The following is a 20,827-nucleotide window of genomic DNA, read 5'->3' as shown; positions in this document are numbered from 1 at the left end:
ATATAGCTCAGTGGTAGATCATTTACTTAGCATGTACACGGCCCTAAACTACAAACAAACACACACGCATGCACACTAATTAAGCAAACACATAAATTTCAAAACTTTATCCAATACAGACTGACTATTAAACCCTTTTAATAAATTATTTTTGTTATGACTGCAAGAATGTGGTGCTAGAATCTAGCTGCTACCTCCATAGCTCCCCCCTTTTCAGTTACTGACATATACCCTCAGGGACAGTGTCTGGGAGTCTGAGCTGGACATCTCACCCTGAAGTGACTTTATATCAAGGGGCGACCACATCCTGTTCCCCATCCCTTCCCTACCTCCTGCCAGGGAATCTGAGAGACTGAGTTCAGACCTGGCTGTGAATCCAAGAGAGCTGTAGAAGGAGGCTTTATGCTGTGGCACACAAGCAATGATTCTCTTCAGAGATGCTCCCATGCTGGGCCCTGGCCTATCCTCCAAGTCCGCCATGTTGCTGCATCTCTATCTGTCCATGGCATCGATAACCTTTCCAATAAACTCCTCATTCCCTAGTTATCTGTCTTAGTGTCTCTTGAACCATTCACTACATCCAAAAACCTAGCCATACTGAGTTGTAGTTACCTATTTTTCTAAAACCCATGCCTTTGCTGAATAGAGGTGTACACTGAAATGTTTATGAATGCAATATAAGCTATCTGCTGTTGGCTACAAAATATTCTGTTAGAACAAACACAAACGAGAATGGAAGAATGAAACAGAATGGCAGAATATTGCCATTTATATCAAAGCTGATTATAGCTACACAGAGATTATCATATTAGTGGCTCTAAATTAAACTTCAGTGTAGCTTTTTCCTTTTCATTAAAAAATAATAATAATAACTTGAGATCCTTTTGCCTCAGACTCTCAAGTAGTTCCAAAACTTACTAAATTCAATAAGTTTCTGGACAAATCATCAGTCTGTAAGGATAATTCTGTCCCCAAGATGTCTACTAACCACTGTGCCAAAGTGTAGACACTGAAAACACCCTAAGATCACCCTCTAGAAGCCACTTGCAAGATTCTATGTTTGAGGAAACCCTGCCCTGATCTCTCCCTTCGTCTCCCTTGCCACCCTCCCCTCTCCTCCCTCCTCTCTTCCTTCCCCTCTCTCTCTCCCTCCATCTGTCCCTCCTCTCAGTTTCCATCTTTTTCTTAAAACACAAAATAAATTCAAATCCACCATTTCCCTATTAGGTGGATTTTGCTGTTTTAGCATTTTATTTATTGGATTTGGAAGAAATAAATTAGTGATGGTCACAGCAGGCTCATGGTTTCTCATCCAAAATATTGACATTTGGTCTGCTCACAATGAGGTAAGCCAGATTCTACCACTATACAACTGAAGAAAACACACAGAACAATTCTCTCAATGTTGACTGTGATCTCCTATGTTCTAATAAAAACTTCAAATACATCTTTAGTCAGAAACAATTAATATCTTCATTTTAAAATTAGTAAACTAAGTCTCCGCCTGGCCAAGTTCACAGTCACACATCCAGAAGCAGGACTGTGAACCCAGGTCCCCACTGTGACACACTGGTTCTTTCCCCTCTGTTCATTCCCTGGCTCATTCAAAAGGGGGCATCATCTCGCCTTGGGAAATGCTTCAGAAAGGATGGAATGTATGAACTTGTCATCAAGGCTGAGTTGAAGTGCGGTCAAGGACTCAGGAGAGAAGACGTAAAGAAAATAGTGCCTGAAAGGCTACAAATGTGAAAAGTTGTGTTCAGAAAATGGGTTGGTGGTTAGGGGCCAGAGCAGAAGAACCTGAGCAAAGAGGAGGAGCCACTGGACAACTCAGTCCATCAAAGTCAAGTCCTTGGAAGCCCAAAGTGTAACTGCTATTGTGCAAATTCCCAAGGAACTCACATTTGGGTGTGTTTTCCACACCAAGGAAATCACAATTACACATACTAATAATGTCTATGAGGAAATCAAATGCTAAGGACTTCTCCTGATTAGACTACAGATTTAATTTATTTATTTCATCTACTTTACGGCTTAGAAAAATCAATTGCTCACTTGCAAATAAGTACACAAAATGTTATTTGAACTGAAAAAAAAAGAAAATATATTTCTTTCTCTTCCCTTTGAAATGTGTGCAGTTAAAATGTTGGGCATGTCACAACATCTAAGGTACTATGGCAGTGGTGAATATTGATAAACACATACAAAGAACTGGTCACATTAATTTTAAAAGGTCATGGTACAATTCACTTTATCTGTTCAAAATAATATTTTCCAAAGCAAAGTTCCAAAGAGTAGAGGAAAGACTTGGTTTCTCAGAAGGAGCTTAATGAAGACATAAAAGGATGGATGTGTTCCTGATGATAAACACTTTAAAAACCAGGGTGCTGTCACACCAAGCTGTAAGGAAGGACACGAAACTCTCTTCAGGTCAGTGCAAGACAATCAAGAGAGTGAGCAAAACCAGAGACCCCTCCCACTACAAACCACTTCACTGCAAAGTTTACTACAAAATTCCAGGTCTGAAAAACAATAGATTTCAACTGAATTTATAAATAAATAAGCAGAATAATAAGGTGGACTAGTATAATTAAGTTTTTCCACTGTATGAATAAGATATTGAAGGAGGAAGGTCCCTAGAGCCAAGGATTGAATACAAAATGTGTTCCCTGCTTTGAAAAACTCTTAAATATTCTAAAACAAATGGCAAGTCTACCACAAGTTCCATTCACAGTTCTGGGCCTAATGAATAAACGTTGTATAAACTGTACCCTATGTAGGAGGTACAGACATTGGGTCACCAGGAACATAATTTCAGTGGCTGCTCAGTTCATTGAGCCAGGTACCTCAGTCAGTCCAGAGAAAAAGGATGGCTTGATGAGATATCTTGCAAAGGCCTCTGTGCTAGCTGTAGTCCCTATCCAGCCTAAATGTCCACAGACAAGGAAACAGAATGGTGTTAGTACATTCAAAGGTTGTACTCATGGAGTTTAATGGGGAGATGGGAACTTTTTGAGGGAACAATACAAAAAAAAAAACTATCATGGGTTCATAATCAAAGTAAAGCTTGAATAAGATCATACCTGCTTAACATGGGCCCTAAATCTAATCGATGATATTTAAGAGGAGAAAAAACAAAACAAATAAACAAACGAACAATAACAAAAAGTGATGCCTAAAGCCCAAAGAGAAAAGTAATATGAGGATGGAGGCAGCCTGGAGTGGTGTGTTCACAAGGTGAGAAAGAAGTCAAGGATTGATGGCAACCACTATAAATAAGCTAAGAACAGCACTGCACGGATTCTCCCACAAAGGAAGGCGTTAACCCTGTCAATGCCTTGATTTAGGACTTCTGGTCTCTTGATGTATGAAAGAACAAACTTCTGTTACTTGAAGTCCTTTTTATCTGTGATTAGCATCCCGGAGACACTCACATACAACACACACATATATATGAGTGGCTAAGAATACCAACTCTAGAGTGAGACACTATTCATCTATTTGAACTGCAATATTTCATATCTATAACAAAAATCACAACAGTAATATCTACCTCAAGCACTTGACAATTACAGGAACTAACACAAGTAAAGTACTTAGCACCAAGACTGGCCTATAGTAAGAATGGAATATATGATCATCATCATGGCATTGATGGTACTATTGATGTTCTGATGATGGTGGTCGTGAAGAAAACATAAAATTCTGTGAGCATAAATACTCATGGGACTAATAGTATTAGTGCAATGTTAAAATAAACAGTGGATGAATCACACCTGCAGCCCACGTACATTAAGCCAATAGATGAGCATGAAATGCTTAAATGAGGAAACTCTGCCCTCTAGTGGCAGAGATTGGATGCTTATTAAATACCCATACGCACATCAATTTCCCACGCTGACTTGAAGGGTGGGGCATGTGAACAGTTCTGACTAATGACATGCTTGCAGATGGACCAACCAATCCTCTAGATTTCCACAAACCTTCACTATGTTAAGCTACTGGAGTTTCATGTTCTGCCTGTTGTGATAGTTAACATAAATCATTGTAATGAACATACCTGGGTCACCTCCTTATAATCCTTCTTACCTCACCCCACTGGAAATTTTTGGGGAAAGAGAAGAAAAGATATCTCATTGAATTATACTGGAAGCATTACTCGGATCATAATCTAACCCAAATGGAACCTGAATCTTTCTAAAATGCTCAGATAGAGAAAAGACAGTGACCTGCAGCCAAAGGAGATTTTCTGGATTTACTGGTGGAGAGCATCCTCAGAAGTATTTCACCATCACTGCACCCAAGAAGAGATGAATGTTCTCAACCATCTCTTTCTTCAACCTCAAAGATCCTGCCCAAGAAAGGTCTTTGCTGTAATGATATTGGGGAGACACTTTTGGGGCGGACTGCATGAAGTAAGGACAAACAAAACTCTACCTTCATAGTATGACCAAGACATGGACAAAAGAAAAACAGGAAAGCATCAACCACAGTGTTCTTTGACAGTTCAGCCTAACTAGGAATTGTAGAAATTCAAAGGAAAACAATAGCTAGAGCTTTGATTTTCCTAAGTCTGTTTTTGGCAAACATTGTGATGGGTGACACCACCAGGACTAGCAGGAGTCTGAGAAACAACAGTCTGCTCACCTTTACAGCAGGGGCCTAAAGAAGGGAACCGTCCCAGAGGCTCTTTGGCAATGCATAGTTAAAGCTTTGAAGTTCAGTATTCCCTTGGCTCAGGGTTCCAACTTCAAGGAAATAGCTGAGAGAAATCTCTTGGCTCAGGGTTCCAACTTCAAGGAAATAGTTGAGAGAAATCCTTTGGCTCAGGGTTCCAAATTCAAGGAAATAGTTGAGAGAAATCCTTTGGCTCAAGGTTCCAAATTCAAGGAAATAGTTGAGAGAAATCCTTTGGCTCAAGGTTCCAAATTCAAGGAAATAGCTGAGAGAAATCTCTGGCAAATGCAATTTGCTGAAGAGTTGTTACCCCCGATGACTAGTCAAGTATATTTCTACATAATGTGATGTTTACACTTGAATTGCAAGATATAATGGAATGCGTTATGAAATATCATGAAATAATTATAAAATGGTAATATAAAAAACATTAATACTGAAACAGAAGGTATTGCTAAATGAAAAACATAAGCAAAACTTAAAATATAATAAAATCCCATCTTATAAAGTAAAGAATTTCTAGCATGTTTATCAAAAGTTTAAATGACTATGCCACAAAATGATCATAGAAGTTAACTCCAATCCTCAAGATTAACAGATGATTTTTATTTAACATTTTTTTCCTTGGAGTTTACAATTTGAAAACTGTATGGTTATGAAAGTCTTTTAAATAACAGGAAGCTATGGCCAGTACTGGAACAACATCACTGCTAAAATAACAGGACCAGGGCTAGAAAAGTACTTCTGGCTTATTAACGGGGATTGGTTAGGTGTTTTGAAACAAGAGACACTGTCACCCTGGGTGGTATCACTGAAAACTAAAATCTGCCCTGTAAAAGGAGGCTTTAAATCTCTACTAATCCAAAAGTGAGAGATGGGACAGGAACAAAGTATTGAATTCAAGAAGTAAATCACACACAGTGGGAGACACACTAAAGGCCAGATGTAGAATGATCAATATCTGAAAACAGATTGAACCCACCTGTGGGAAGATGGAGATTGTCAGGTATAAAACAAAAATGGCCTGGCGGAGGTGGCGCACGCCAAGGCTCAAGGCTACACAAAGAAACCCTGTCTCAAAAAAAAAAGTTTCTAAGCAGCACCCTCAAACAAAAGAACAAAGATTGAAAAATGATTTTTAAAAATACATTGAGATTTCTACCCTGCAAAGAGCTGAATTAATTATATTTAATAAAACTGCACAGACGTTGAGGCCAAAAAGTATTTGAGATATGAAGAGGGTTGCCACAAAAGCAAACAAGCAACCAGCAATCTGTTTGACCATCTCAGAGTGAGAACTTAGCATCTTGATATTTTTCATGGTATGTTTAGCGAGTGAAAGCAAATAAGCATCACCCTAGTACATGTTCTTTCATTCACATTGTATCTGTTTACAATTGTTTTTGTATGGGAAGATTAACAGTGGGCTTATGGTGGGATAATTGTATGGTTGTTTTTATTTTTCCTGTCTACATTCCTAAATTTTTCATTTTTTTTAAATAGTGAACACATTTTATACACATTCTGAAAAACAAAAATTGGATTGGAAAAAGAAATAACCCCACAGATTCCTTCTGGTTAAGAACTTTGCAGGTCTGTGAAGAATTGTGTTGGTACTTTGATGGGGATTGCATTGAATCTATAGATTGCTTTTGGTAAAATTGCCATTTTTACTGTTAGTCCTGCCTGTCCATGAGCATGGGAGATCTCTGAGGGGCCCCCAACTGGATCAGGCCCTCTGAATGGGTGAGACAGTTGATTGGCTTGATCTGTTTGGGAGGCATCCAGGCAGTGGGACCGGGTCCTGTGCTCATTGCATGAGTTGGCTGTTTGAAACCTGGGGCTTATGCAGGGTCCCTTGGCTCAGCCTGGGAGGAGGGGACTGGACCTGCCTGGATTGAGTCTACCAGGTTGATCTCAGTCCTCGGGGGAGGCTTTGCCCTGGAGGAGGTGGGAATGGGAGGTGGGCTGGGGGGAAGGGGAGGGGGCGGGAGGGGGGAGAACAAGGGAATCCGTGGCTGATATGTAGAACTGAATTGTATTGTAAAATTTAAAAAAAAAAAGACACAAAGAATAAATAAAAAGAAAGCTTTAAAAAAAAAAAAAGAACTTTGCAGGTACTCCACAATCAAGTAAGTTCAAGGTCTTCTGCCAGATGCTTTTTATAGTTTTGTTTTCCAAAGCTGAGACACAGGGTGTGGTATCAGTCAAGGGTTATTACTTTGGAATCTGAGAGGCCTTATCAAGTACCTTCCCTTTCCAAGAAGATGTACCAGGCCTAGCAGGAGGCACACAGTCATCTTGAGTTCACTCGAGAAGAACAAAGCCCAGATGGAAGATCCGGGCAGAGAGCCAGTGGTGACTTTCAGAGCAACTCAGAAAGGACAGGACAGAAAGGACCCATAGGGACAGGGATCAGAGCTTCCCGAAGCAGAGATAACGCTGGTGGAGAAACAAGCATGATGTGAAATGGAGAGAAAAAAAAAAAGACAAGATGGAGACAGGTTAGTAAACTAAGCCATGGTGGCAAATGCCTGTGTTTCTAGCACTGGGGAACCTGAGCCGGGAGCATCGTGCATTTGAGGACAGAGAGACATATAGGACCCTGTTTCAATATTTTAAAAATGGTTTCTTGAAAAGCTTGCCGCTGAAATTTTAGCATTCACTATTTGAGTAATATCAAGTGAACAGAGCAGGAAGGAGACAGGGTATAAAAAAGAGTGTTACTGAGAACAGACAATTAATTAAGCACTGTGACTTACACAGTCATGACCATAGACGACCATATATAACTCACACACTCAAGATTTACACAAGCACGCCATGTCTCTGAGTCCTACAAGGCCACATCATTTGGGCACTTCCACACACTGGACTTTGCAAGGTTCTTACACAAATTATTCCAAGGGCTTTCACACTTTCATACTCTTGTTTCTAAAATGTTCCTTACCAGGTCCCTTTTTATAAGAATTAAAGGATTTGCAAAACACAAAATAGAAGGCAAGGAGCAACCGTTCACAGGGGGGAAAGGGGGGAAAGGGGGGTAGGAAAGAAAAGGGGCTAACAAAGGGGAGAGGCTAGGGAAGGATGGGGGCACTAGGGAAGAGAAGAGAGGGAGGGAGCAAAGGGAAAGAAGGCAAACTCAAGCTTGTTCCCTTGTATCATGCCTGAGAGAAGTCCAAATTGTCCCTTCTGCCACGCCCAGCCATGAGTGGCAGGAAGGGTTGGTCCTGTCACTCTCCAGAACTGGCACTCAGGCTATCCCCTTGTGTTTTGTTTGAAAAAAGAAAAAACATGGTTTTCCTTTTCTTCGCTCACATGCTCTGACATCAGGATTCTCTCAGTCCTATTTCCTGCACTGAATGATAGACAGGTGTGACTTCCAGAATCTGTCAAGTAGATTTCACTCACGTGTACCGCACACTTTGTATTTTAATTCATGGCTCAGAACACCCCAAACATGCTCTCTCTGTCTGGAGGAAAATCACTTAGTGCTTTTGCTTGGTGGTGGGGGCAGGGATCAGCCAGAGCAATGGAGGCTAACAGTTACGGAATTTTGTGTGGCTTTGGGACCGGTTTGACTCATACAACTTTGTTTCCTTGCTCAGGTCCCCACTCTTCCTAACTCTTCAACAGTCCCCGACCTCAGATTAAAATGCTTTAATGATTTTCCATTCTCTTGGTCTTAACCCCAAATTTCTCCTGGTTTTGTTGCTCTTTTATTTTGGTTTTGTTTTTAGTTTGGCTTTTAGAAACAAAGTCTCAGTATGTAGACCAGGCTGAAACTTTGGACTGCTTCCTGAGTACTGGGATGAGAGGTATGTTACTACCCTGGCCAAGATAAAAAAATCTTTACTTTGTATCTAATCTGTGACTCTGTCTCACACACCCTGTCCCTTTGTCCTCTGGTCTCTGGACATCAAGATAGCCTATCAGTTGTTCCAATGGGACAGCATGCACTTCACGCACACTAAATATCCCTCACGTCCTCCGTTTTGCCAGTTAACAGTCTTCAGTTTTCAGTCCCATTGGTAATTCCCCAGGGAAATGTTCTCCGAGCTTTCTGACAGGGTCAAATTCCTTTAAGAAAGACCCATACTGATTCCTTTCTAAACATGGAAGCCAGTTATAATTTAATTACATAATTATTGGCATTTTAGCCCAATCATTTTATGTGTATTTTATGCTACTTAAAGGCCTTCTGTTCCCACCAGTGGGCTTCAGGTTCTATGGGAAGAGTGGCTATGTCTATGATCATGTTTTTGATCATTTTTAATGTACTCAAAGGACAGTTATCACTATGGGGCAGGAACAGTTACATCAAAAAGAGCGTATGGTAGCATGGAAACAATAGTAAGTTAATGCAGGATGTCAAGGATAGCAGATGGAGAAGCTTTGCTAAGATCTTGACAGTTGACCTTGGACTTTCAGATCTGCAATAGAGTGATGTATAAAGCAGCACAGAACATCTTGGCCCCAAAGCTAGCTGTTTTAGTTGCCTGGTGCCATTGCTGAATGATTCAGAACTAGTAAGAGAAAGTTGAAAATGACTTCAATCATTCAGCCAAGCGCTAAACAGAAAGAGTAAAGGCAAGGCCCCCTGCCCACCAGTTGTGAGTTACTCTGTAAAAGTAATTGGAGGTGCATGTTCTTGTGCCTATCCTCTCCTAAACAGTTCATACCAACATGCTCTTCAACTAGAGTTTGAAGTTCACTTCCCTTCCACACCCTGTCCTGGACACACACACACGCCAACCCAACTCACTGTTCTTCAAGTCTCCCTGAGAAATCCTTGACTCCTTCCTAGGTCAGTTCAAGGAATGCTCTTGAGATAACCCAGTGCCATATTCCCCAATGCCTTTCAGCATTAATGAACACAATTCATTAATTCATACATCATTCCTTAATGAACACAACAGTTCTGATCCATCTTCTTTATCTTATGGTCATTTGTCTATTTTACCTCCTGTTGAGTCTATTGAAGGACTCATGTTAGCCCATAGTATGTTTGAGAGAGAACAGTCACATAATGGATCTCTAAAGTCAAATGGATGAGAATATGACAGCCCAGAGGTAACCCAAGACATTTGACTATAGCACCAAGTATTCCCAGAAACTTTCTGAGGGCATTTTCATAAGTCCAAAGGTCAAGGTGTCTAAACCAATGCTAGACTACCTACTCAATTACGAAATCAGTTCAATTGCAGTGAGCAGAATGGCATATGAAGACAAATGCCTTCTCTTTAAAGAAAACTAGGTATGCTTTCCTGACAAAATTGTGTCAAAATCTGGGCTAAGCTGCAATTTTGCCTCTTCTCCAGCCTTGGGTGATGTTATCTCAGCTTCTATCCCTAGTGGGCATTGTCCTTCATTAAACTTTATTTTTTTAGGAAAATATATCACAGAAGTTCACAGTTTAGATCTTGATAAGTGATAAACAATGACATTTTACTATCTTGCTAGCCATGATAGCACACACCAGCACTTAGTAGGCTGAGGCAAGAGTATGGCTAGTTCATGGCCAACCTGGGCTACACAGCAAGTTTAAGCCAACCTGAGCTATATAATAAGATCCTGTCTCAAAACCTTAAAGGCTAGTGGTGCAGCCTAAGACCCCAGGTTCCATCTCTAGCACCATGAAAACCAAAACAAAACAACTTTACTGGTCTTTCTATCATGAGACAAATGCACACACGCTGAGATTACCACTAAAATCCCTCACCTGAGTCATCCTTCTATTCATTAATTCACAAGTGACATGCTCAATCCTTAGAGGCTAAGAACCATGTCCAAGGTCTCATGGCTGAATTCAGTTGTGCCTGATGTCAAGGCTGAACTTCTAACCACACAACTAATTCTCAGCACTTGATGCTGCTCATCTAGTCTCTTTTTATTCTCTCTGTAATTATGAAAAGACACTAATATAGGGGGAGGGAGGGAGGGAGGGAGGGAGGGAAAGAGGATGGATTACCTGATAAGGCCCAAGTCTTCTCCATTCAAATCCACCATTTTCAAGACTACCATTTCTGTGTCTGTGTTTGAAGAATACCTGTCAGCAAAACAAAGACACTTGGTCAGAGTTAGAGACTGACTGACAGAATACCGACAATAGAAGCAGACAGAAAAACTAACAAAATAGGGGTGGGTTGAGATGGCTCTGTGGATAAAGGCGCTAGCCAGGCAAGCCTGAAGACGTGAGTTTGGTCTCCAGAACTCATAAAGGAGAAAGGGGAGACCCAGCTCCCAGAAGTTGTACTCTGGCTGCCACATACATGCTGTGGCATGAGTGCTCTCAGTACACATATGCACATGTGTGCATGTACACACGCACATGCACACACACAAAAATAATAAATAAATAAAATTTAATGCCTCTTAGTGAACTCCACAGTAAAGAGCAGCCCTACACTGCAGCCGATAACTCATTCCTCAGCTAAATACGAGTTTACAATTATGATCAGTGGGAGGAGCACTAGATCAACTAACAGAAGATAAAATACTTTTTCATACCATATGCATGGTGCTGTATAACATGGATGTGTTTCTAACAAACAGGATTTGCGTTTGAAATGTCCACCAATATCAATTTTCAATAGACTCTCTTCAGAAGGACACAGAGATTGCAAACCAAGGTCAGTCAAGACCTGAAACTTCAGAATTCTCCAACTTTTCAAGGGAAGTCAGATTATAACTTCTAAAAATAAGTAGTTTTGGAAACTATGCAAATGTAAGCTGTGAAGCAGTTGAGTTAGAGGTGAGATGTCACTGTACGCTGCCACAGTATCCATGTATGTCTTCTCATCATTCATAAGCCTGGTTCATCACTCTAAAAAACACAGAGCCCTCACGTCCATTGGCTGCTCCATTTAGTTGTGATTGTGTTATATCTGGTTCTTTCCCCAAATTCTCTCTCATCCTTCCTTGCTCAGCTCAGGTAGGTTAAGATGATGCTTCCGAACAACACATAATAAAATAAAATAGAATAAACCCTGCTCATTAAATGATGTGCTTTGCGCGTTGAAGTCTCCATTTTATAGGCAGAGAAACTGAGACCCAACAAACTGAGGTGAGAAGACTTGCAAGGCTACACAGTAGAAAATAATAGCTCTCTGCAGGGCCCACCATCGTTCCAGCCTCCACAGGGTTTCCCATGGACAACTGTGTGCGGAGATGGTGAAAAGAATTGATGTCTGTCTCTACATTCACTTCTTGTTTGTTCTTGCCTGAGACAAACATGTTAAAGTTGTTTTCTTTAATACTCTCCTGGGATCCCACTACACTCCACGACTTACCAACTCTGACCTTAGATTTTACTGCTGTTCAGTGAAGAAGATAGAGCCACACTATCTTGACAATTCCCACTCACCTCGCTCTCTCTGACGCTGGGTTCTGTAGGTAAGAAGAGGGGCTTCGGTTGATCTGCACACCAGCAACATCTCCTTTGTTGATAAAGATTTTGCCTGGTTTAAGATTTGTGTGTGCTATCTCAATGCTCTGAAAGTTCAAAAAATAAACAAAGAATTGCAAGTTTATGCATCTTTGTGGAGATGATACCAACAGAAGACCTCACTGACACAGCCTCCATTGTTTCTAATGTGCCCCCACTATAGGTAGACTGGAGAATCACAGGGCCAGTGTCATTCTGGAGGTAAGCAGAAACGGCCTTTGAGGTTGAAATAAGGGAAGTGTGCAATGGTAAGGATGATTGGTACTTAAAAACCACACCCCACGAGAGGTTCATCTCTTGGGCTCTTCGAACTGCTGGGTTCATGAAAAATTTTACATTTTAGGGCCAAAATGGAAGACTTGACGCCTACCATTCTGGAACAAAATGTATTATCACACAAGCATTCAACTTTCCCCTCAACCTCATCATCCTCTTTGTTTTCAGTCATTTTTAACTGGGAGCCACAGTGAAGTAGACATTTTTACTGCAACTTAGTATATATTAACTCACACATACTAAAACAAAAGTTCACAAAACAAACTATACTCCCACTAAGGTGTATAGTATATATTTCCCAATCTACTTCACTGGGTTCTTTTATAATTAGTATTCCTTATAAACCATGACATTTATTTCATAAACCTTTAACACATTGCTAAATACAGTATAAAAATATTGTAAAGAAAAGCCTGCCTTTGTCAGCTGACTCTCTGCATGTGGGTTTAATTTTGTAGGAAAAAAAAAATAAGAGAAAGACTAAATCTGAAAGGCAAAAAAAAAAAAAAAAAAAAACCCTGAAAAGACGCAGACCAGCCTCTGGTAACATCGGGAAAGAGGAAGAAAGGTAGGTACCAAAAGTGAACTCAGACCCCAGTCCTCCAGGGAATTCCTCTGTGTCACACTAAACCAGTCCTGAAGCATCCCTGAGAATGGTAAACCGCAGCTACCAGGGCGCTCTCCACCTACCTTCACGATGCCAGACACCAGGTACTGAAAGGTTCGATTGCTGAACCCTTCGCTGGCTAGTATATAGAGTGTGTATTGGAAAAATCCCGCTGGAGCTGAGTGTGTGTGAGTGCCACTCAGGATGACGTTGTCTCTTCGATACAGGGAGCCATATTTACTCTGTAGTCTCTTCAGGACCTAGAAGGGAAGCAAAACATAGAACTAAAAAGAATCCTATGGCATCTCAGCAGGAAAGAGGGTTCTGAAGAGCTCAAGCACTGGTCTGGCCCGCCCACTTCCCTTCCTGATGGCCCCTCCCTCCAAGCTGCTCATCACAGTAACAAGCGCAATGATGGCAGAAGACGCTAACATTTTGTAGGGTCTTGCTATGTGCTAGCATAGCATTGGCTACCATATTTTATGTACACTGTATTATTTAAAATATTCATAGCAACCCCCAAAGTAGTTATTACTAACCTCATTTTTCAACTGAGAACACTGATATACAAAAGTTAATTTTCCCTGCTTATCTAAGGAGTAGCAGAGACCAAACTCCAGGTCCAAGTCTCTCTAACCAGAACTCTTATCTATTCCTCTTTCAAAATCTAATATTTCTCACAGACAGAAATATAGTAAGTTTGAACCTCGAAGGTGTTTTATTATAAGGAAAGAGAAATACAAAAATAATCATGTACTGTTAGACCACATAGTGATGAACTCTGTGCAGGAAAACATTGCAGGGTAAGAAAAACAGTGAATAGCAGTAAAGAGAGCCTCTGCTGGGCAGGTGTTTAGAGGAAAGAAAAGACGCTGCTTATGCTACCTCCAGGAAAAGCATCCCAGACACAGGGAACAGACTCTCCAAAGGCCTCAGTCTCACTTTGCAAGATGAGGGATTCTCTGTTCCCTGACACAGACTGCTGCACTTGTTGGTCTACAGGAAACCACCTACTGTGTGTGAGGTCACTCCAGGAATCTGGTGGAGGACCGGCATAGGAAGGAACCATCCTGTCAGCACTAGCATGCTAGGCACATGAGTGAGTAGCCCTGCCATTGGGGGCTTTTAAACACACAGAAACTCACCACAATCATACCAGGTCAGTTCTGCTTGGAGCCACTAGGTTTTTGAATTTCATTGTTCAGCACTAGTTAAAAGAACTTTAGTAAATGTTCATTACATTCGTCAGCCAGTGAACATACACATATGTATATGTAAATACACACACACACACACACACACACACACACACACACACACACACACAGACATCAAGAAAATATAGAAAAAAAAAACAGTAATGTTGCTGAGTAGCTAATCATGATTCTGTCCAATCTGACATTTGCTGTTACTGTTGCTTCTGTGTAGCATTAAAATGATACCACAAAAGTGTCAGTCACTGCTGGGTTGCCTCATCCAGCCTTAATAGAAGATGAGATGCCTAGACTTGCTGCTGATACACATGGAAGGCCTGAACTTTTCTGAAGGAAAGGGAGGAGGAGTGAATGGGTGGAAATTGTGGGGGAGGGACGAAGGCGAGAGGAGGGAGGGAGGGGAAACAGTGATTGGACTGGGGGAAAAATCATTAATTGTTTAAGTAGTAATAAAAAATTTTGAAGAGAGAGAATAATAAATTTTTAGAAGTATTAATCACAAGGCAACCATCAACAGTGCCTCTCATGAGCCAGTGCAGCCCAGTTTTAGCACACCACTGGTCCAATAGGGTAGGAGCGTATGTGCTATGACGTATTTACCATGCAGACATATCCATTTCTTCCTCTTCTTCCTTAACTGAAGAGTTCTACCAGTCTGTCTTGCCCCAATTTTGTGGTCATTAAAGCAAAACAGAAGACCATGTGAAGTATTTTGCGTCGTTAACCTATCCGTGTCCCCAAAGTTACTATGTGTGATGGCTGTTTTTAATGTGCCCCCAAAGTTACTATATGTGATGGCTGTTTTTAATGTCAACTTGCCACAAATTAGAATTGCCTGAATAGGGGGCTGGAGAGACGGCACAGTGGTTAAAAGCACTTGCTGCACTTGCAGAGGACCCTGGTTCAGTTCCCAGCACCTACATGGCTGCTCACAACTGTCTGTAACTCCAGTTCCAGGAGAGCTTATGCCCTCTTCTAGCCCCTGTAACTGTACACATATGGTACACATATGTACATATAGGCAAACACTCATTCATATGAAATAAAATAAATAAATCTAAAGAAGAGGAGGAGGAAAAGGAGGAGGAAGAGGAGAAGAAGAAGAAGAAGGAGAAATTTCCTGAGGGAGCCTCAATTGAGGAATTGTCTTAACTGCCTTAATTTATCTGGGAAGACCTACACCAAATGTGAGCAGAGCCTTTGGATAGCATCCCAGACAAGGAAAATTTTTTTCACTGTTTCCTCGAATTGCTTAATGAATTTACCCTGTTGCTGCTGCTACAGATTCCTGTTGGTGTTAGAACCAGTGTTCCCAGGCTTCCATCATTGACTAAGGACCAGTGGCTCTTCCAGAACCCTACTTCAGTGACAGATTGCAACTGCAGAGACACCCAGAAACTACCAAGTTCTCAGTCTCTCTAGTCTGAGACAGCTATTGTGCGACTCTCTACTCCCACTGCTGAGGCTCCCTGCCCCGGGGACCCGGTGATCACCAGATTCTCAGCCTCTCGAATGGGAGACAACTGTTGTTACTGTTTCAAAGAAAGGTGATTTAATAAAATGCATTTTTTAAAATATTTTCTATCATATCAGTTCTGTTCCTCTAGAGAACCCCAACTAATACGCTGAGTTCACGTAAGTAGTAGTGTGGAAAGACAATAACAAGTTAGAACTAGCATCCCTCTGAGCAAGCAGCCTTCAGCTCCGGTCCAGTGAGTCTCTGTGTCTCTTCTGTTTGACTTGAACTCTAGTCCCGAGGCCTCATCCCTCTCACACACACCCACACTCCCCTAGGGACTACCACACTCATTGAGAAGAAAAATTTATCAGAAGGGAAGATGATCAATGACTGACCACCGTAGAGCTGAATTAAAGCCGAAGGCCAATGTTCTCACAGTTCTCCACTAGGACAAGAAAGTGGGAGAAGACCAAGAGTTAAAGTCAAGTTTAAAGCTCCCCACTCCATTCATTTCATCCCTAATAAACTCTAGCTTAGAATTTTTAGAATTAAACACATTTCTTAAGAAAGATAGTAATTGTGAATCTTAGATTTTTAGAACAATGAATAGCTCACAGATATCTTAAACCACAGCCTCTGATAGAGATTTAAAGGAAAAGAAATTAAATCCTGACGTGCCAGCCATGCCTGCAAATAACTGCTACAGACAGCCGTGTTCCCCTTTCAAGAAAGGAAGGCTGTGTTTGCCCAGAACAAAGCTCCTGTCTGTCGCTCAGCTCTTTGTCCCGCCTTTCTCTTCCACTCTGCTGCTAACACTCTTGGGAACACGATCAAAAGAGGAAGAAAGACATTCTGTTTTCCTGTCCTGCCCCACTACTTACAGATTGTCCCTATCTCCATTCCATGCTGGAAATGTCATATCAGTCTTAGAGCTGAGGAGACCTGACCTAAAACCCCACATTGAAAATATGCTTAATGCATGCACTTAGCTGTTTTTATTTTCCTTCTACCTTTCCTTGGACTGACTTAAGAAAACTAAGCGGGTTGGTATAAAGGCCTTTCCCCCTGGGCCTCAGATTGCAGGGGAGGAAAAATGGAAAGAGATGGTTAAAGCAAGGCCACTATTGACCTAAGAGCAGCTAGAATCCCAGCCATCACCTCTCAGTACTCCTCTCTCCATCTCCAGCATCTGCCTTTGGTTCAGGACTCTGCCGCTGTCAATCACGGGCATCTTTGACTCCTCAGAAAAGCAGTGTGGTACAGTGGTAATGAGCAAGGCCTGTGGCACGGGATGCCTAAGTTTGGATCCTAGCTCTGACAATTCCTTGGCACATAACCTTGGATAAGTCACTTTATCCTCTGCAACTTGGTTTCTCTGTCTTTCTCATTCCTTCAAAGAGTTGGAGGGTTGCTCATACCTATGGATTATTCTGAACAGTACCTGACTTACCATGAGTACTAGGCTGTGTTATTCTGTTTATTCCCACATGGCACGGTATTTATCTTCACATTCCACCACCTTGTAGTCTCACGGTCATCCCACTGGATTAAGACCAGTTTCATGTGATACAGAGGAAATTACCAGGAAGAGGTTGACAACCCCTCCCAAAGCCCTAACTTTCCTTTCAGCCATCTAACACCTTCTAAAACTCCATGACATGAACTGTTTTCTGTTTACAGGGGAAGACCAGTTCAGGCACCCTCTCCACTGTTGCTGGCCTCCCCTGCAATCAGATCAGTGACTACCCTGACTACCCTCATAGAACCTTCATCCAGTAACTGATGGAAGCAGACACAGAGACCCACATCCAAGCACCAGGCCAAGCTATGGGAGTCCATTCAAAGAGAAAGAAGAGGGATTACAGGAGCAAGGGGGTGTGTCAAAATCATGACAGGGAAACCCACAGAGACAGATGACCCGAACTTGTGGGAGCACACAGGCACTCGAACAGATAAACAGCTGGAGAGTCTGCATGGGACCAAAACAGAACCTCTGCATGTGGTGTTATATTGTAGACCCTAATAAAATTTGCCTGAGGATCAGAGAACAGAACAAGCCACTAGATTAAACATAGACACCAGGCAGTGGTGGCACACACCTTTAATCCTAGCACTCCGGAGGCTCTGTGAGTTCAAAGCCACCCTGGACTACATGAGATTGACTCAGTCTAGGAGAGAAACCGAGCCAGGCAGTGGTGGTACACACCTTTAATGTCAGTCCTTGGGAATCACATGCCTTTAATCCTAGCACTTGAGATTCCCTTTCTTGGGAAGCACACATGCCATTAATCCCAGCACTAAGAAGGAAGTGATGGCTGGGTAGAGAAAGGTATATAAGGCATGAACAGACAGGAACTGAAGCATTTTCAGGTTGAGGTGTCCTAGAGGTAAGACATGGCAGTGGCTTGTTCCTTTGTCTCTCTGATCTTTCAGCATTTACCCCAATATCTGGCCGCAGATTTTTTATTAAAAGACCTATTAGAATTCGTGTTACATCTGCATGTGGATGACAGTTTTGTAGCCTGGTCTGTTTGTGGGACCAGAATCTGTCCTCGGTGCATGAACTGGCTTTCTGAAGCCCATTCGATACTGTGGGATGCCTTTCTCAGTCTTGATGTGTGTGTGTGTGTGTGTGTGTGTGTGTGTGTGTGTGTGTGTGTGTGTGTGTCAGGGGGAGCTAGGTCTTGCCTCAGCTGAGCCAAGCCTTGTTGACTCCCCATGGGAGGCCTTACCCTTTCTGAGTAGTGGATGGGGGGTGAGTTGGGGAAGGTAGAGGGAGCAGGAGGAGGAGAGAGAGGGGAAACTGTGGTTGGTAAGTAAAATGAATTAAAAAAATTCTGTTTGACATACTCAGTATAACTATTATTTTCCCACTTTCACCAATTGAGTCTCCGTGTTAAAGAATCTACTAATCTGTGACATCTCCCCTGTTCCACTTTATTCGAATCCAAAGGAAGCATCATTGTCTAATTAAACATCCTATGTGAAACTGTGTTGACATTACTCCATCAAAACATTTTCTAAGATTCCACATTACCCACATAATTAAACTCAATTTAGCATCCCAGGCTCTCTATAGTTAAGGGTCATGTATGTACCATCCAGGTACATACATGACCCCGTATTTTCTATGGATTTCTCCTGTCCCTCCAAAAGACTCTATACCTTCCTTTACAACTCTTGGTTTCTTCTGTCGCTTACATTTGGTCTCTCCCTACTCTAGTTCATCTTCTGTTGCTGTGATGAAACACCATGACCAAAAGCAACTTGTGGAGGAAATGGTTTATTTTTGCTTAAAGCTGCACTCTATTATGAAGGGAATTTAGATGAAGAACTCAAGGCAGAAACCTGCAGGCAGGAAAGGAAGAAGAGGCCATGGAGGAACACTGCTTACTGGCTTGCTTCCCCCTCCCCTACGGCTTTCTTGGCTTGCTTTCTTATATAACCCGGGACCATTTGCCTAGGGATGGTGCTGCCCACAGTGGGCTGTCCCCCACCTGCATCAATCATTAATCTAGAAAATGCTCCCACAAACTTGAGGACCAATCAGATGGAGACAATTTCTCAATTCGGGTCCCCTCTTTCCAGGAAACCCAAGCTTGTGTCCAGCTGACAAAAATCTAACCGGCACATTTCCTCTGCACTTTAACCACTTAGACTTCTGCACACTCAAGTATTATTTCTATGATGAAAATGCTTTCCTGATTCTCACTTTCTGTATCTCCTTGTCTCCTTGTGATAGTCTTGAAAGAATTCACGTCCATAAATTCTTTTGTATTCCTTCCTTTAAGAAGTGAAGCCTCTCTGAGCATGGTGGCAAGGGTCTATAATCCCACAACTTGGGAGTCTGGAGCAAGTATGAGCTGAATAGTCTTAAACAATATAGTGAGATCCTGCCTCAAAACAAAACAAAACTTAGTGCTAAAGCTTAATTTTCCTAACCCTAAGTATGGATGGACTTGCTTAATGAACAGGACAGGGTAATTGTGTGTAACTGTTGAAAATGGGTCAGAAAAATCACTGTGTCTTCCACCCTGTAAGAATTCATGAGGATTGGAATGGAGACCCGAAGCTTCATGCCAACAAGCACATTGGTGAACCACCTTGCACGTGGATCTTGCCACTTCAGTCAAGTTTTCATGGATCTGTTCTTTGCCATCCTCATAACTGCAAGAGACCCCAACCCAGAACCACATAGCAAAACTATTCCTGAATTCCAGTTCCACAGAGCAAGTGAGATACTAAATATTTATTGATTTAGGCCACTGCATTTTGGATAAAATATTATATGGAAATACATTAAGTACTACATAACTGTACTCCAGTGATTCATGGTTACCTGTATGTTTCTGTTACAGTCTTTTCCCCTAAGACTCAACTAGATGGTGGCCATATAGGGGATATGAACTGTGACTCCTTTACTTGTGTCATTTGCAAGCACTAGCAAAATACCTTAAAGAAAGTGGATGATAGGGACAATTTTCTCTCTAAAAGAATGATGTCTTTCTTAGTTAAATAGAGTACTTGCACAGTATACAGAAATCCCTATGTTCAATCCCCAGTACCACATAAACCACAAGTAAGCCTGGTACTCAGAATGTAGAGGCAGAAAAATTGTAAATTCAAAGCTATCCTTAGCTATACAGTAACTTTGTGACCTGCACAGGCTACATGAGACACTGTCTCAGATAAAGGGGCTAGGATTAATGTCTCTTTGAAGAATGCAGTTTTTCATAACCCAGCTCTGCCATTTACTAATAATTGCCTTAATTTTGGAGGGTGACTCCCCTTCTCTAAGATTCTATCTGGGGATAGCCACAGAGCCAACTATCATTAGTGTAGGAGGAGGAAAGTACTTAACTCACGCCTTCTGTCTGTACAGGGAAGACTTCCACTACACTCCCAATAGTGACAACATCAGATGGTGCCTTCAGGCTGTGACTAACCTCTCCACACAGCACAGCAGCAAAGCATTCAATGAGAGGGAGTGACAGAACACAAGCATGCATGACTGATGCCTGGTCACTGCTGTGGTCAGCATTACACCTCTTTCTCTCTTTCTCATGCTGGTGACTCTGTGCACACACTCCCAGGTCATAGTCACTGCCAGACCTGAACCTACATAGGACGTGCTCTGGACCAGGGCT

General features: G+C 41.8%; 1 protein-coding gene across 5 annotated transcripts in view; it reads right to left on the bottom strand.

Moving 5' to 3' along the window:
* The window catches only part of Asah2 (N-acylsphingosine amidohydrolase 2), a 112,135-nt gene that overhangs the window by 42,931 nt on the left and 48,377 nt on the right, over window positions 1-20,827 (bottom strand). For all 5 annotated transcript variants that reach the window (XM_052713171.1, XM_052713168.1, XM_052713166.1 and 2 more), the window contains 3 exons: window positions 13,091-13,267; window positions 12,044-12,171; window positions 10,649-10,726 (listed from right to left, as the gene is read on the bottom strand). In XM_052713171.1, the coding sequence (XP_052569131.1) occupies window positions 10,649-10,726; window positions 12,044-12,171; window positions 13,091-13,267 (383 nt within the window). The remainder of the gene's footprint in view (window positions 1-10,648; window positions 10,727-12,043; window positions 12,172-13,090; window positions 13,268-20,827) is intronic.

Source organism: Peromyscus californicus, unplaced genomic scaffold (genome assembly GCF_007827085.1).
Source record: "Peromyscus californicus insignis strain IS unplaced genomic scaffold, ASM782708v3 Scaffold_4__1_contigs__length_199733344, whole genome shotgun sequence".
Taxonomy (NCBI): domain Eukaryota; kingdom Metazoa; phylum Chordata; class Mammalia; order Rodentia; family Cricetidae; genus Peromyscus; species Peromyscus californicus.
This window is presented reverse-complemented; position numbering and strand designations above follow the sequence as displayed.